Genomic DNA, 18,255 nt, shown 5'->3' on the forward strand with positions numbered 1-18,255 from the left:
AATGGAAGTATATTATACACTAATCTGAACCTTGATTTTTCACATAATGAAGATTGTTCCTATCACACATATAAAATCGAATTCGATGTTTTTAATAGGTATATAGTAGTCCATTGAAAAGATGAATCATGTTTTATTTAAATGATCACCTATTAATGGACATTTAGAGTGTTTCAAGTCTTTTCACATTAAAAATAATACTTGTAATGGAAATCAGTCTTTATGTATACATGCAAATAGTTTATAGGATATATTCCTAGAAGAGGAATTGCTGACAAAAAGTTTATGTGCATTTTTATTTTGACAGCTATTGCCAACTAATCCTTCACATAGATGGCACTAGATTACATTCCCTCGAATAGAATACGGCAACTGTTTCCACATACCTTTACACACTCTATAAATCATCAAACTTTCTAGTTTTGCAAATTAAAAGTTAAAAACAGGTAGTTCTAATTTGTGTTTTTTAAATTTTGAGTACAGCTGAGTATTTTTCATATGTTTATAAGTAATTTGTATTTCTCTGTCTTTGAACTGTCTATTCATATCCTTTGCCTATTTTTGCTTTGGATTGTTGGCCTTTTTCTTATTAATACTCATCTTTACATACTAAGGACATTAAGCCTTGGTCTGTCATATGCTGTTGCAAATGTTTCTTCTAAGTTATCCTTTGTCTTTAAATGTTATCTATGGTATCTTTTCCTTACAGAAATGTTTAATTTTTACATAGCAAAATTTACCAATCTTTTCTTTATAATGTCTAGGCATCAAGTGATTCATGAGGCTGATTGCTCAGGAGTTGTATCATATTCAGAGAGTTTGTTAAACTGTCTCAAGAGGCAGAGAATTTTGCACCGATATTAGTGAAATCTTTATTCTGGAGCACCAATAAGCAATCACGGCAACTTTTCTGCAATCTTTTCTTGAGCCCATTGTCAATATTTTTGAAGTTCTTCAAGACAGTATTGATAACATATAGATGTTGCCTATGGAATCCCTGTGGTGAATATTTAGGACTCCCCTTCCCCCCTCATTGGGAAATTGCCACTTAACATTTCAGAGTGCAAAGAGGCAGTTGTGGAAGAAACTACCTCTCATTATATCGTGACATCTCATAGTCATGACACGCTACCACTTTACCAAATTCTTAACTGTCTATCATATAATCCGATTCGCAAGACAAAGCTTGACAATGAAGGATCCATCTCCATTTTGCAGATACGAAAATTAGGAAAAGCCGTGGTTTGTCCAAGCTCATACAGCTACCAAGTAGCAGAAAGGAGCTAAAACTTAGGTCTTTTGACAATAGGTCCAAAGTTACTTTAGCTCTAAGAGCTCTACCACAGTCTGGCTCAGCTCACTGAGCCAGAAACATTTCACCACCAAAGAAGAAATTGCTCAGTGGAACCAGCCTCATGAGCATGTCGTGCTTGGGGTTGGTATGCAAAACGGAACATAAAGCTCTGTTTCTTACCCTGATAGGTCACCTTTCAGTATTAGAGCTGTACTGGACCCCAGCCTATCAGATGCCATGAGAGCACCAGCTGATTTATGCTCAAATTCAATAATACCTACAGACTGGAACTGCAGGAAAGTTGACAGCAGAGTCCTTGCTTTATTATAAAGGACCCTAATATTTACAGTACCTACCTACAGATTCCCATTTACAGTTTCAACTAATTACATGCCTCATTGGGATCTCACTTCTTCCAAGGATGGGCTGCCACTCTACATTATGGCACCAAAGACACAGCCCAAAGTTTTCTGTTCAGGGCCTATGACTATGAACTGTCTACTTATGGAGAAGAATAATGATAAAGGCAGGCATGGCAAGCTACCTGTCGGCCTTACATTGGCCAGTGTTTCTCAATCCAGCACTATTGATAGTTTGGGGTGGGGGCGGCTATCTTGTGTACTGTAGGATGTTTAGCAGCATTTAGTATCATTCCTCTACCCACTACATGCCAGTAGCATATACACTAGATCCCTCCTCCCTCCATTATGACAACCAAAAATGTCTCCATACATTGCCAAATATCCCCTGGGAAGTAAAATCACCTCCAATTAAGAACCCTTGATATAGGGCCTTAGTATATTCTTCCACATTCTTGAAAAGGCCCTGGATTCCCAGTGATGGAACAATAATGTGAGATCCCAGATTGGCCCATTGTTCAAAGTGAATGGGAAAGAAATAATAGAGAAACTATCTGAATGTACCAAGCTATAACTGAAGTTTGCAAACAACTATCTTGAGTTATCTGCTTAGAAGGGATATCTTTACTTATCTTCATTTTGGGCAAAATAAAGACTTCAGACAAAGAGGATTAAATTGATCATATTCTTCAATTGATGACATCACTGGTTTCTTCTCTTATATGTGTGTATGCAGGTGTTTATATATTTTTTCTTTACTCCCATTCCTCATTCTCATCTCCCTCACTCCTCTGTGGGATCTATCCTAATATGTTTAACATATATCTTTTTGTTTATAAGTGTTCTTGTGTAAGGTATACCATTTTGAATATATTCTTCTCAATTAAGTAAAAAGAGGTCCACAATCACTTATTCACAATTATGAAACCTACAAAACTCTGGACACCAAAAATTTTTTCTTCAACTCACTTAGCAGCTAAATATGACTCAAGGGACAAGAGGTTATTTGTATTTTTTATCCACTTAGTATAACCATACATTTTGCTGCAAAAATATTGTGTTCAATCATGAGATTCTGCCTCTTTCCTTTCTAAAATCCAAATTTTTTGAATTCCAACCCAAATGTGACTCCTAGGGGTTTGTCTACCTCTAATATTATATAGAGATATTATTCTGTTTTTATCTTTATATTTGTACCCAGTGTTATGTTTTTAAGATCCACCCATCTTGCTGCATGTACATCCAGTCCATTACTTATAACTGTTGCAGAACACCCCAGGAAGTGGATCCCTCACAATTTACCTACTCACTCCCCCAGTGGTGGGCAACTAGATTGCCTCCAACTCCCCTCCACTACAAACAACGGTTAATGAACATCCTTAGACATGTCCCGTTAGGGGCCTGCATAAGAATCTCTTTGGGATATATACCCAAGGTAGAACACTGGTCATCAGGTGTGCATATACTTAATCTGACCTAGCCAGGTGCCAGGATGCCTTCCAGTATAGCTGCATCAGTCCACTTGCATTATAGAAAGGATCCTGGAATCCTACGTCTCCACAACACTTGTCAGTGCCCATGTACTGATTTTTGCCAGTCTCATAGTTATAAAATAATGTATCACTCTTGTTTTCATTTGCATTTTTCTGATTATAATATATCTGAGTGTCTCGTGATGCTGGTTAGCTTTTGGGGTTTCCTCTCTGTAAATCGCCTATTCACAAGCTTTGTCCATTTTCACTGGGATTTCTGTCTTTTTCTTTCTGACTTACAGGAATTCCTTGTATACTTCCCTATTGGTTTTAGACATTGCAAAATATCTTCTCCCAGTCTGTCAGCTGTCTGTTAACTTTGTCCATGGTTAACAGGAAATCATACTACAGAAATTCTTAATTTTTATGTAATTTTTATCAGTATTTTGCCTTATGGCTTGGGACTTTGATGTTTTTTAAAAAATCATTCCTACTCTTAGTAACAAAATAGTGTCCTAAATTTTCTTCTACTCCTATCATAATTTTGCATTTCATTTACTCTTTAATCCACTTCCAAGTGGCTTCACCTCTGCATTTTGTTTTAGGCTCGAGTCCAGTTTTATATTTCACCACATAGTGAGTACTTTCTACTAAACTTTCCTCATTAATCTGAAAATCACCTCTATCTCATACCAAATACCTATGTGTACAAGTCTTTATTTTGTATCAATGGTTTATTTGGCTGCTCTTTTGTCAAATACTATTTTTATTACTATTGCTTTGAACTATGTCTTTATATCTGGAAGTACTAATGCCACAGCTTTATAATTCCTTTGGAAGTTTATCTTACATATCTGTAAACTTTTATTCTTATATACTTTAGAGTAGGCTTATTATTAAGTTCCTTGGAAAATTTATTTGTAATTTGTATTGAATTGCATTGACTATGTAAATGAATTAGAAGAGACTTGAGTTCTTTATGTATTAAGATCTTCTACCCAAGGATATGGGATGTGTTTCCATTTCAATTAAATCACTCTATGTACTTGGTTGGACTTTTAAATTTTTCTCCAAAGACCGTATTATACTAGCTCGTGTAATAAACAAAACAACCCAAAATATGGGTATTTTTATGATCATCATTTTCCAGATAAGGAAACTGGGCCCAGAGATAAGTAACTTGCCCAAGAACACACAGTAACAACACAAGTAAGTAGCAGAGCCTGGGTTCAAATAATTTAGAGCCCACACTCTTAACCACTATACTGCTTCTCTATCTACAATTATTCCATAGATTCACTGCTACTGTAAAGAGTATCTTATTTTTATAATTTATTTATTATCTGGCAGATTATTTTTATTATATTTTCTAATTGGTTGTTGCAGATGTAGAGAACTTGGTTGATTTTTGAAAGTTGATATTTGTATCCAGGGAAGTTGCTAAATTCTCTTATTAGTCCTACTAGTAGGTCTACTGTTTCTGTTGCTTTTTTTGTATGTCAACTGTAAATAATGACAATTTTGCCTTTTCCTTTCCAATTTTTAAACATTTCACTTCTTTTTCTTTCTGTATAGCATTGGCCAAGACTTCCAGTACAACGCTCAACCCTATGTAGTAGTGATAACAAGCAAATAATGTCTCTTATAGGAAAGTCATATTACTCCAGAAGCAGGTTTTCATTTCATCTTGGGTACAGTTTGTGCAGCATTCCGGAGAACAGTTCACAGAAGCACAGGGTAGAAACTGTGTCTGGTGGCCAAGAATCTATTCTGAGCACAGGCTTTGTGCTCATTTATGCCACAAAAATTGCTTTTCCATAGGAGGCTGCCCTTCCAGGGGAGAAACAGCTCAATTGTGAAAAGCTTGACTTCATTCTGACTCTAAGTACATTTAACTCCATCCTAAAGCCCTATGGCAACAACACAGCTCTGGCACCTATCATTTGCTTCACACAATCTGCTGGATGAAATTGTTCCTGACAGTGCATTGGTCTCTACCCACATGGGCATTTCACAGACAGTACCATTGGAAGGAGCCTTAGTGATCGACTACTGCTCTCATGTACACACATCTGTAAGCCCCTATGGCAGGTGCCTCCTACTCCTTGAGTAGGTGATCTGCTTAAGGGGACTGATGCCAATGACTGAGAGAGCTTGAATCAGACCAGGGGCTAACACGGCTTTCTCCCAATTGGCTTCATTGCCCCATCTTCAGTAGAGAAAGAGGAAGCACCCACTCTTCTCTCCGGTATCTCAAAATGTTTATCCCTACCCAAGACTGGTGCATGTGTACCAAGGTGGGCACTGGCAGCTCCACAGTGAAGTCCTGGGGCCTTAGTGCAGTGAGCCCATCAGAAGCTCTGCCTGGGTGACCAAACACACCCCTCCCTTTCATACACACCCAGGATGACTAATGCTTGTGGTAGAAATGAGTGAACTGAAAAGTCCCACAGAAACCTCAAACCCAGCATATCCAAAATGGAACTTCTCACTGTCGCCTCCAAACTCACGCCTGTCTTACAGTAACCCCTGTGCAGGAACTGGAACAACTTCCATTCCGCCATTCTCACTGCCTTTCTGGCCCTCACACTTGAGGAGTTACCAAGCCTTGGCCCCTCCCCAACTCCCCCAGAGGCCCCCCTGCCCACCCTCTGTGCTCCATTCTGAAAGGGGTCTTGGCCACACCTTCCCAACTGCACCCTCTGCTCCACTCTTGACCCCTGGGCTCCATCCTCAATACTACTGTTGGAAAAAACCTTCGCCTCATGCAAATCCAACCAGGTCTACTGCCTAAAATCCTAGAGAGGCTCCCCACAACCCTCTGCAGAATGTACATCCTGAGCATGGCACCTACTGCCATCATGGCACAGCCCTGTCATCCTCTCCAACCTCACACCCTGACAGCAGGACCCCCAGATCGCCACCTCCCTCTGCCCTCCCTGCCTGTGCTTCTGAACCCTACTCTCCCACCTAGAACCTGCATCCCACCCAACTAGAAGCTCTCTAATGCCTACTCCTCCTTCCACACTCAGGTCAGGGGCGCCTCCTGCTCCTGGATGCCGCTGCTGCTTCCTCACCCCCACTGCTCCTGCTGAGGTGTCCTCTCTCTGGGCTTCTCCTCCCAGGATCCTGCACATCCATCCTACTAAATGGTCCCAGTTCTCTCCTGGACACTACAAGAAACTGGATTCTCTTAGAAAGTCGTTATTGCATAACCAGTCTGGTTTCACCTCTGTGCATGTTTAAGATATACCCTTGAGCAAAACACATCGAGTCAGATTTGGTGTGGAAGCGTTTCAAAGGGGCCTGCCTGTTCACCGCTGGGTGTCCCATGCCTGGCACAATGTCAGCGTGGCACACTGTGGACCAACGAACTGAATGAATGAATGAACTAAGGAACAAACGAACGAATGAATGAATTGCCCACCCCTATCCAGAACTAGGCGGGAGGTGACGTTCAGGGCTCACCCTGCATACGTTAGATGAAAAGTGGATGGCACTACTCGTTGTTCCGCCAGGCGGCGGCGCTGCTTGGAGGCCGGAAAACGGCTGGGTAGCTGGTGCGTCGGGGTGACTAAGGGGGCCGTCAAGGGGGCAGCCGTGCCCGGGAGCCCTGTGTGGCGACTCGGTGCGAATTTCGTTTTCACTTTGGGCCAGGCCGGAGGCGGCGGGGCCGTCCCAAACGACTGCGGCTGGGCACCCGGGGAGTTAATCCGAAAGAGCTGCAAGTCCCACGGGCTGAACTTCACGTGTCACCGAGAAGGTGATGTAGAGAGAGACAGAGAGAGAAAGCAAGCAAGAGACCAGAGTCCCGGGAAAGTCCTGCCGCGCCTCGGGGCAATTATAAAAATGTGACCCCCTGGGTCGGCCTCCTAAACACCTCACCTGCTGCATCCAGCCGTCGGCATCCAGCTGCTGGTTCAGTGTCTGCGCAGAGCCCGCTCAGCATGCGCCCACCGCACGGTGAGTAACCCCGCAGCCAGCCCAGCCTCTGGGCTGTGGTGGGGAGGGGCGGCCACTGGGGAAGAGGAGGCAGAAACTCGGGACTGCAAGGGGAGACTGAAAACAATCAACAATTTCGTGTAGAGCAGAAAGAAGGGGTGGGGAAAGACTTATAGAGCGCTTACCATGAGCTAAATAGGACATTGCCTCTTTTGATCTTGAAACAGCCACGTGAGCTAAATATCATTATGCCCACTTCGCAACTGAAAAACTGAGGCTCCACGGGATGGTTTCTTGCCCAGGGCCCCTCAGCTACAGCTCTAAGAGGGCAGATCCCAGCTGACTTCAAAGCGAGGCTTTATCACTCCACTGGAGCGCCTCTCCACTGGGGCATGGGTTTGGGCCAGTCACTTCACCACTTAGCCTCAGTTTCCCGACGAGTGAAATAGAGACATTTTCTGGGTGAGCTCTGAGTCCAGCACCCTTGTCTGAGCTATTAGGGTTTCCTCACAGCGAGTTGGCTTCTAACCCTGCAATAGAGCACTGCCTTCCAAGAACTTGATTCATTTCTCAGGTATTCAAGGAAGATTCAAACTGGGTGGAAGGGGGTTGGTGCCCAGAAGAGGTGGATGGGCGGAGATGGCCAGGATGGATGGAAGGTAGAGTCAGGACACATCAGACAGACAAGCTCAGTCAGCCCTCCATTCCCTTCCAGGCCTCCTCCTTGCGGCCACCCTGGTCCTGCTAAACCACCTGGACCACCTCAGTTTGGCCAGAAACCTCCCCATAGCCACACCAGGCCCAGGAACGTTCCAGTGCCTCTACCACTCCCAAAACCTGCTGAAGGCGGTCAGCAACATGCTTCAGAAGGTGAGTGTTTCAATGTCCTTGCTCCCACTCAGCAGCCTTTCTAGGGAAGGGGTTTCTCTGAACCCGTCACCTGAAGGAACGGCAGGTAAATTGTGGAAGTTAATCAGGAGCTGTCAAGAGAGGAAGAGGGAACTTTACAAATGGCCCAACTATTAGCTAAAGAGGTCTCAATGAAATTGTGTCTCCAGAGAAAGCAAGAGTGGTAATAAATTATAATGGCATTCATTTTGGCTGTGTCTACACAGAGGAAAGTGGATATTTACAGTGTTCCCTGTAGCCTGCCAACAGAGATGGAATTGTGTCAGGCCCACACTGCTTCTCTGACACACTTATCAATCCAGGAAACTGTTATTAGGTGCAGCCTCTGTGCTCCAGGGGCTACAAAGATGAATTAGATTTGCCGTTCATGCCGCTCGCCAGCTTCCAGTCTGGTAACTCAGTTCATTGTTGGAGCGACGCATTTCAGGAAGCCTGTGACAGTCCACATCCAGCCTTCATGTTCTAGGGGAAAAGTTATATAAATTTATTTACAGCTTCATTCATTTTTCAGGTTTCAAATTTTAATGCAAAAAGAAAATATTTTCTTTCCTTTTAAAAGTGTTCTAGTAGCTATTGCTTTTGCTGCAATGGTCAAAGACTGATGTTTTAAAAGGTGTCCTTTTACCTTCCTGCTCTCTAGTAAATCTTTCTTGAATATTTTTAGCTTGCTGTTTTATGAGTATCTTAAAATAAACTCAATGCCACAAGGCCTTCTTAAAGAAGTCTTTTTTTCCTTCTTGTCTTTCGTAATGTGCTGCCAATGGCTCCTTACAGTTCAATCAATCTTAATTAAAAAGGTGGCCTACCAAACGAAAACTGCCAAGGTAAGTACTTTGATTCCTGAAGAAAGGTTCAATATGGGCAAAATTTAAGAGCTCCAACGTAAACAGATGCATTCTGTGAAAAAGTTGACTCTTCTCTCAAATGTAGCACTAAAGTTCAAAAGATTGCAGAACTCAATTTGATATATTTTTAAATATCATTCCTATGTCAAACTGGCCAGAACAAATACCCGGCTAGTATAGAAAACAGAGGTGGCAAATGCACACCATTCACAGGCTATATCCAGCACACAGATTTGTAGAATTTGACCCATGTCTTTTATATTTTATTTAGAAATTTTTCATTTGATGCCATTGAAACAGTGGACCTTTCATAAAAGAATCCAAATTTCCAGCTTCTCTTGAAAAGATCTGAAGAACTATAACAGTGGGCCCACATTTGCAAATCTAGCTTTTTACAACAGGGACAATGTATTTGTTTTCTACTGCTGCTGTAACAAATTACCACAAGCTTAGTGGCTTTAAAACAATACAAATTTATTATCTTACAGCCCTGGAGGTCAGAAAGCCAAAATGGGTCCTACTGAGCTAAAATCAAGGTGTCAGCAGAGATGTATCCATTTCTGGAGACTCTAAGGGTGATTCTGTTTTCTTGCCTTTTCCGGCTTCTAGAGGCTGCCCACTTTCCTTGGTTTGTAGCCCCCTTTCATCTTCGAAGCCAGCAATGGCCAATTGAGTCTTTCTCATGCTACATCAGTCTGACCTTGATTCTTCTGCCTCCCTCTTTCCCAGTGATTACATGGGACCCACCCAGATAATCGAGATAACCTATTTTAAGGTCAGCTGATTAGCAACCTTAATTTCCTCTGCAACCTAATATTCCTCTTTGCTTTTAAACATAGCATCTTCTCAGGTTCAGGGATTGGGAGGTGGGCATCTTGGGATGGGGGTATTATTCTGCCTCCTAGACAGGGATTTTACTACCTGTTCCCAAACATGTTCTGCACTCTTAAGCCTTGATTCACGGCTCATGCAGTTCCCGCTGCCTGAAATTTCCCCTGCCCTGCCAGTCAGCATTCCAATCCTCTTAATGCAGATGTCCCATCTCTGGAGAAGCCTTTGCTCCCATTTCATCCCCTGCTGGGAACCTTCATACCTCCTCAGTACTTCTCACCTGCTGATGTTATCTCCTACCCTGTTTCTCTGAAAATAAGACCTAGCTGGACAATCAGCTCTAATGAGTCTTTTGGAGCAAAAATTAATATAAGACTGGGTATTATATTATATAAGACTCTGTCTTACAGTAAAATAAGACCGGGTCTTATATTAATTTTTGCTCCAAAAGATGCATTAGAGCTGATTGTCCGACTAGGTCTTATTTTCGGGGAAACACGGTAGTCATTTGTGCACTTGCCTGTCTCCTCAGATGAACTTGGAATCCTGGGAGACATAACACAGTCCTGTTCTTTGTCATGTTCCTTAGTACCTAGCATAGTGCCCAGTACACATCAGGCTTGCTGAATAGAAAAATGATCTCAATCTTTAATCCAAAAGTCATTACTTCTTAAGATAAGTTTCATAACTATATTCAACTATGCTTCCCAACATGTTTCTAAGGGGACGTGTGTGTGTGTGTGTGTGTGTGTGTGTGTGTGTGTGTACCACAAATTAAATCTCAACTTGTCTTTAGGGTTGCACATTTGTTATATCCATCAAGTTGTAACCTTAACAGTTCCCCTTTAGAAGCTGTAATTGAAAAAGATTGTCATAAAACACAGGCGCTTTGGCAAAAGAAAAAAAAAAAACTGTTTTCACCAGAAGCAAGTGTCACAGCGTGGTGTAGATGCTGATTAGCACAGCCCGTTGAAATGATTTATAGTGTTTATATAATGAAAAAACACATCATCCAGGGAAACGTGTCCTAACAGCAAAGGTAGAGGAGGGAGGGAGAGAGAGTATAAATGACCTGTTTCCTTTTGTCTTATGAAGAGCCCAAAGTTCCTACAGGTCAAAAGAGTGGAGGTCAAGGGTAACCAGCTCTGGCTTTGCTGGGACCCCAAGGTATGGGAAGCCAGGTTCCTCATTCATATTATAAACTGGGTTTCTCCTGGTGTTTTTTTACAGGCCAGGCGAACTCTAGAATTTTACTCCTGCACCCCTGAAGAGATCGATCATGGAGCTATCACAAAAGATAAAACCAGTACAGTAGAGGCCTGCTTACCACTGGAATTAAGCACGGTATGGATGCTTTCCCTCCAAAACCACATAAGGCACTTAAAAGCTGTGCACCAAACCTCGTCTTCTTCCAAAAATGTACATGTTTCTGGTGTCCACCATCATGGGACTTTGGTCCCATGGTATATTTGAAAAAAAGTTAGATTTGAAAAAAATTATAAAAACAGACAAGGTTCTTCACAATATGAATATACTTAACATTACTGAACTATACATTGAAAAATAATTAAGATGGTAAATTTTATGTTTTTTTAACAATAAGAAAACAGTTATGTGAGAAGTCAGGAAATTTTATATTCAGAATTAGTCTTTGATGTATGATTTTTTTTTTTCCCCCTAGAATGAGAGTTGCCTGGTTTCCAGAGAGATCTCTTTTGTAAGTCAAAAAATTAAAAGTTTCAGCCCATATTATGAATTCCTGTCACTGATGTCTGATTATTCTTTCTTCTAGAATGGGAGTTGCCTGGCTTCCAGAAAGGCCTCTTCTGTGATGGTAAGACACAACACTCTTTCCTTAAATACAATAGGTGGAGGGGGGTACATGACCAGCCCATCTCAATAGATTCTCTCCCGTTTGTCGTATCACCCAGACCCTGTGCCTTAGTAGTATCTATGAGGACTTGAAGATGTACCAGGTGGAGTTCAAGGCCATAAATGCAAAGCTTTTGATGGATCCTCTGAGGCAGATCATTCTGGATCAAAACATGCTGGCAGCTATTGATGAGCTAATGCAGGTAAGGCCTTCATCCTATCAGTGAGAGCAATTTCTTCATGCTGAGACAGCCAGCCAGGGTCCCTGACAAAGAGGAATACTGTCAGTCCTTCCTGGATCGGGAGAAGTCTGAAATCCCCTCCTAAAACCCCTGCAGAGCTATAGCCTTGAGAGCGCCCTCTAGAGAAAGGGCAAAGCTGATCAAGTCCAATTAAGGAAAGCAGCCACCTGTTTGTTGACCACGTGGTATGCACCAGGTTCCCTGCAAATACTTCCATACATTTTCTTATGTCATCCTCACAACAACTATGTGGGGTTTGTACAAAGGAGGAAACCACAGCTTGGAGAGTTAGCCTCTTGTCCACAGTCATACAGCTTGTAAGAGACAGAGCCAGCATTTAACCCCCCGTCAAAAGGATTTCACTACGCTTCTCACTCACCTCTACAGGCTCCAGGATGGGTTTGTGAGGGGCCAGCATGCCTATCTGCAAATATTGCTCGAGAAAACAAACAGGGTTAATGCCTGGATATGACCCATTCTGAACCAAAATTGTGAACGAAATAAAAGAATGACCTACCACCTGGGGCCCCCCCACAATGTTATTCATAGACAAGCACTTGCTTTGTAAGTTCTGGAGCACCATAGCACACGATGCTAATACAAAACATAGCAATATTCACTTAAGAAAGAGCGGTGTGAGTGCCATGGTGACCAGGGCATGGGATAAAAATATGGTGTCAGAAATCATTGTCTAAAAGGGAATTTATTTTTATTTCACTCATTCATTCGTGTGTGTGTGTGGCAAATTATTTGTTTGAAAAGCAGTGAATGCCATCCAAGTAACAAAGAATGTTACCATCTAGAGTGGTGTAGATAATATTGCATTTTGAGGACCAAGTCGGGTAATTTGGGCCCTGGAATCAATTCGAGTAGACTATACCAGGCTATTTGCCCCCCAGTGCCTCAGTTTCTTCCTCTGTAAAATGGGAGGACTTTACCCACCCTACCTTTCATTTAGGCTTTTTGGGAGGAACAAGTGCAAGTACTGATCACTGTGCAAATAGGTCTTGCATTGTGCTGTCAAATCCAAGGGCTAAAACTGGGAGATCCATTGCCAGGTTTATTTAACAGACATAAATCGGTGTCTCCAGTAAACAGGTGTGTTATTGACAGTGTTTCAATCAATAGCAACCCATCACCTCCCTGTTCTAAAAACGACTTAGCTTCTTAATATAACATAAGAATCAATTAGATACTGCAGCAGATGTCATCTTCACAGAATTGTTCCTTTCTAAAATGCAACTTCCACTGATGAATTTCTAAATAGCTTTAAGGGTCTTTCCAGAGCTCACTGAAGATACATGTGCTTAGATAATGAGATTTCTTCTCTCAGGTTCTGCCTAGCCATCTGGCTGGGAGTAGACTGGGCTGGGTTTAGATGTAATGAGGGAGTAGGTTGCAGGCTCTGAGACACGTGTCGGCTTCCCCCATTTTTATAGATGAATGTTTTAATTTTGGAATACCCTATATGTCATACTCAATATTTATTCTCCTAGGCCCTGAATTCCAACAGGGAGACTGTGCCACAAAAACCCTCCCTTGAAGAACTGGATTTTTATAAGACTAAAGACAAGCTTTGCATCCTTCTTCACACTTTCAGAATCCGTGCAGTGACTATCGATAGGATGATGAGCTACCTGAATTCTTCCTAAAAAGCTGAGGTCTCTCCCAAACTTCAAGTCATTTTTATAAAAATCTGAACCAAAGAAATTTTAATAGGATGTGGGAAGAACTAGGGAGAGGGTGGCTTTACCTCGTCCTACTACCGTGTTTCCCCAAAAATAAGACCTAACCGGAAAATAAGCCCTAGCATGATTTTTCAGGAGGACATCCCCTGAACATAAGCCCTAATGCGTCTTTTGGAACAAAAATTAATATAAGACCCGGTCTTATTTTCAGGGAAACACGGTAGTACCGTAATTTGCATGTTGTTTATATTTGTCACCACCCAAAAGTTGAACTATTATAGTCACGTGATTCCTTTCATCAAATATGTTTCATATTTCCTATGGATAAGTTGTTTTAAAGTTTTAATGAGCAAATTGCTAAGGAGGGAAAAATTTCTTCACTGAATGTTTTTCTTTTTAATAGAAGAGCAAGAATTTATAAGCTATTCCTATATCAGTGTTTGTAGAAACGTTCAAGCATAATTTATTTTAAAATATTTATTTATATAATTTTGTGTTCATCAAGGCATGCGAACTTTTGTTAAGTTGTAAGTTTTTTATAAATTATAAATAACATATTTATTTATGTTATATTTATTGAAATATTTATTTTCAAATGGATTTGAAAAATACCATATGTTCTTCTAAAAATAAAATGACTAAATTAAACTAATTCTCATATTTTTCTAATGTAATTGGAGTACTTTAAGTGTTAACATACACATTGTGGGAAAATTCAAAACGCTGATGGAAGTTGAACAAAATTACCGTGGAAAGAATTCTACAATATTCGTACCCATTTCCTAATTCCTTTAATCCCATTATTTTAAAGAGAGCTTTCTAAGACTAGATATGCTTTAATACTGAGGCCACTGAATTACGGTTTTGAGAGTATATTTTATTTCTGTTCACATCTGAATCTAAAAGTAAATTAGGTAAAAATGGTTTTCCCCGTTAGGCACAGCCCTGTAACATACTGTGCATTACACAAATACATTGTAATATACTCCAACCGGGAAAAACATCATTAAGTGGCATTCTAGTTAAATTATTCTAATTTTCGTGACCCTTTGGGCCCTCGGGAGAAGTTGTTTCTAAATTACAATGAGAAAAACTCTCCATTTGCTTTAAATTATATAGAACTTCTGCCTCAACCACATGGATAATTGCCTTGCTTTGGCTTAAGAGATGTGCTCTTAACTGACAGGGTAGGTAGACAGAAATGAGCAGGAGGAGAGAGACCCAGCCCGTTAGAAAGCCCCCTGCTGCAGCTCCTACTTGGGTCAAGACCCCTTGCAGCTGCCCTCACTTAGGGCACCAATGTCTTACTAGCCCAGCAGGATTCCAGGCTTACACACACCCCTAAATCAAAGGGATATGTCATTAGAAGCTTAGAGAAACCATCCTGCTTATCAGAATATGTATCCTGCTTCTCAGGAACATTTTTAATGAGCTTCTCAAATAAATCATGGGAAATTAACAGGTTCACACTTACACTCTGAGGCAACCTTGAGAAGCAGAAGAGAGGACAGGCACCTCAGCAGAGAAAGAGAAAGATAACAGGGAAGGAGATGGGGAGACAATTCTACCCGTAGAGATAAAAACCTTCACACAATGTGAGAGGCTGCTTCCCTCTCGTGTCAGCCCGCTCCACGTCGCAGAGTGTACTCGCTTTTACTAATAAACTTTTTGCTGTTCTATGCTGCACAAACATCATGAGCTAAATATTAAATTCCATCTTTTTAATTCTCTAAACCATGTGAATTTTAAAAGATTCACCTGACAGAATACCACGTAATTTTAGTACTCTGATCATATTCCTCCTGAATATGACTAGGCTGCAAGAAACAAACTATTTAGGGTGGCCTCCCCCTTTCCTCATGTGAATCCTCCCCACCAGATCCCAATTCTTAGATCCCTGTGAACTGTGAGGGGAATGTGTTTGGCCACCCCAGGTCCTCATCTGTGTGACACTCATTTTTCAGATTCTCACTCCACTTGATACCCAATTAGATAGAAATCAGTGGCACCCAGATCCCATCATCATCTCCCTTTTCTTAGGGATGGATTCTTCCACAAGTCTGAAAGACCCACAAGTGATGCACAAGACAGGAGCTTCTCGCCTTTCAAGTGTTGGGTTTGGGGTTTCAGCAGCTTTGATTGTGGGAAGAGCTCAATGGCTTGATGGGGCTGGGACTGTCCAGTTGCTGCCACTCCTCACACAGACTGGCGACTTGTCTCGTCTGTGCCCAGAAACAAGGAGAGGCAGGCAGATCACTCATCCTATGGGCTGGGTTTATACAGAGGAACACAGGTGTTGCTTTGGTTCTAGAAATTACCATGACACAATGCTTCAAAAACATGACTGGCCCCAGAAACGTCTTCACAACTAAGTCCATCCTTCATCACATGGTTAGTTTTCCACGTTTTTCTTTTAAGCCTGGGTCTGTAATTTACAAGTTGTATAACACGACCATGTTGTTTTAACCGCTCCCTGTTTCCTCTTCTAAGAAATGAATACTAGAACCTGCCTCAAATATCAGCACCAGGGTTAAATAAAACAACTCATACAAAGCACTGGCATTGGTCTGGCACATAATACATGCACAATAAACGTAAGCAATTTTCGAAAAGTATTATTCGCCTTTGGGTTTGGTGACCAGGCTAAATTGGTTCAAGTCTCTTTGCTACTATTATCTGTGAAATTCAAACAATTGTAACCCCTATTTCCCAGTGCTTCTGCGCGGATTAAATGACACAGTACAGTGCTGGCGTCTAGTCAGTGCTCAACATCAATTGTTTTACATTAAGATTGTTTCCCTAAAGACCTGAGTGATGCAGGCCCTAGGCGTGGGCGTTCACAGGAGGCCATCTGGTGCAAGACAGGAGGGCAAAAAGGCAGGGTCCTCGCCTTCACAGAACATAGGGTGGGAAGAAAAGTAACATAGCAAGACCGAGGCCCAAACCCCCCCAAAAAATATTCCCCTCCTAGCCTGTTAGAGATTCATTTGATTAACAAATTACTTTTTTCAAAAGGAAATAAACAGTGAAAGTGTTTCCCATACCTGAGAATGACTTAATCAGATAATTAACAGGAAAGCCAGCTGCCAGCTGCCCCACTGACGACTCAGAGCTTTGGAGAACAGGGAAGGTTCTCGGGAGCTAGCCCAACATCCAAAGATGGATACTGTACAACTCAAGAGATGCAAGTATCCATATGTTCTTTGCAGCATTATTTACAATAGGCAAGATATGGAGAAAACCTGGGTGTCTATCAATGGATGGATAAAGAGGTGGTACACATGTACAATGGAATACTACTCAGCCATAAAAAAGAATGAAATCTTGCCATCTGCAACAACATGGATGGATCTGGAGGATACTGTGCTGAGTGGGGTTAAGTCAGACAGAGAAAGACAAATACTATGATTTCACTTACATATGGAATCTAAAGAACAAAATAAATGAGCAAACAAAACAGAAACAAACTCACAGATACAGAAAACATTTTGATGATTGCCAAATGGGAGGGGGGTTGGGAGGATGGGTGAAAAGGGGAGAGGGATTAAGAAGCACAAATTGGTAGTTACAAAATAGTCAGGGATGTAAAGTACAGCATAAGGAATATAGCCAGTAACATTGTAATAACTATGTATGGTGCCAGATGGGTACTTGATTTATTGGGGTGATCACTTCATTAAGTCATATAAATGTCTAATCCCTATATTGTACACCTCAAACGAATATATTATTGTATGTCGACTGACTGAAAAATAAAACATTATTTTTAATAAAAAGATTTAAAGGGGCTTAGACACTCTAAAGGGGAAAGAAAACATAGGGCTAACAAGGGAAGAAAGCCAGCTTAGTCTGGGCCAGCACTGAAGAGATCATGAAACCCCTTGTCTGTGTCACCCTGGGCTATTCAGTTGTCCTTGTTTAAGGACTAAACATTTGGTTGTAGGTAGCATAATTTTGGTTTCCTAGTTTAAGGCAAAGTGCATTACAATATTGCTATGGGTCTGAATGTGTTACCCTAAAAATCCTTATTTTGAAGCTCTGATCCCCAGTGTGATGGTATTTGAAGATGGGACTTTAGGAAGTTAATTAAATCATAAACATGGAGTCATCGTGATGGGGTTAGTGCCCTTCTCAGAAGAGACTCAGAGCTATCCCCCACCCCCATGTGAGGACACGGTGACAAAGTAGCCATCTGCAAACCAGAACGGTTCCACGGAGCCTGTGCACGCAACCACTGCACCCTTTTGCCTCCTGCATTAACGTCCCAGTTAAGTCATGGGACACTTTCATCATAACCATACAATCATCATCCTCGTTTTTATGTCTCTCTTCTCTCCCTCACTACACACGAGGACCTCAAGTACAGGAAATGTCACGTTACTCATGCATTTGTGTTCTCAGGCCCTGGCACTCAAAAATGGTAGAAAGAGAAACGCAAATCTTCATGGGTTCCCACTTGCCTTACATTTCTTTACCTAATCTAGGAATAAAGTTTTTACGTCTTTAAACATCAAATTATTCCCAATTACAAACAAAATGTTAAAAATTGTAAAGGCACATGCTTGCTTGCTTGGTTCAAACCAATTATATATGCTTATATTGGGGGGAGAAATCCAAAATTCATAAGCCTGTTGATCTAAATAGTTGACGTATCTATGGCTTAGGATGATGTGGTTACTAGCCTTCAGAAACCATGTGCCAACATACCACAGTGGGGAACTGGAACGCGGCTTACTACACATTGCAGATGTCTTAGAAATAAACTCCTGGATGATAGTTTGAGACCCTAGCAACCCTGTCA

At 41.4% G+C, this 18,255-nt stretch overlaps 1 protein-coding gene across 1 annotated transcript; it reads left to right on the forward strand.

Moving 5' to 3' along the window:
• Window positions 1-6,661: 6,661 nt before the first annotated feature.
• IL12A (interleukin 12A) lies at window positions 6,662-14,045 on the forward strand. The gene is made up of 7 exons (XM_019731928.2): window positions 6,662-7,088; window positions 7,783-7,937; window positions 10,883-10,996; window positions 11,334-11,369; window positions 11,445-11,486; window positions 11,584-11,727; window positions 13,263-14,045. The coding sequence occupies exons 1-7, from the start codon at window positions 7,073-7,075 to the stop codon at window positions 13,416-13,418; spliced, it is 663 nt and encodes a 220-aa protein (XP_019587487.2). The 5' UTR covers window positions 6,662-7,072; the 3' UTR covers window positions 13,419-14,045.
• Window positions 14,046-18,255: the final 4,210 nt, after the last annotated feature.

The sequence above is a fragment of the Rhinolophus sinicus genome, linkage group LG01 (genome assembly GCF_036562045.2).
Source record: "Rhinolophus sinicus isolate RSC01 linkage group LG01, ASM3656204v1, whole genome shotgun sequence".
Classification (NCBI taxonomy): Eukaryota; Metazoa; Chordata; class Mammalia; order Chiroptera; family Rhinolophidae; genus Rhinolophus; species Rhinolophus sinicus.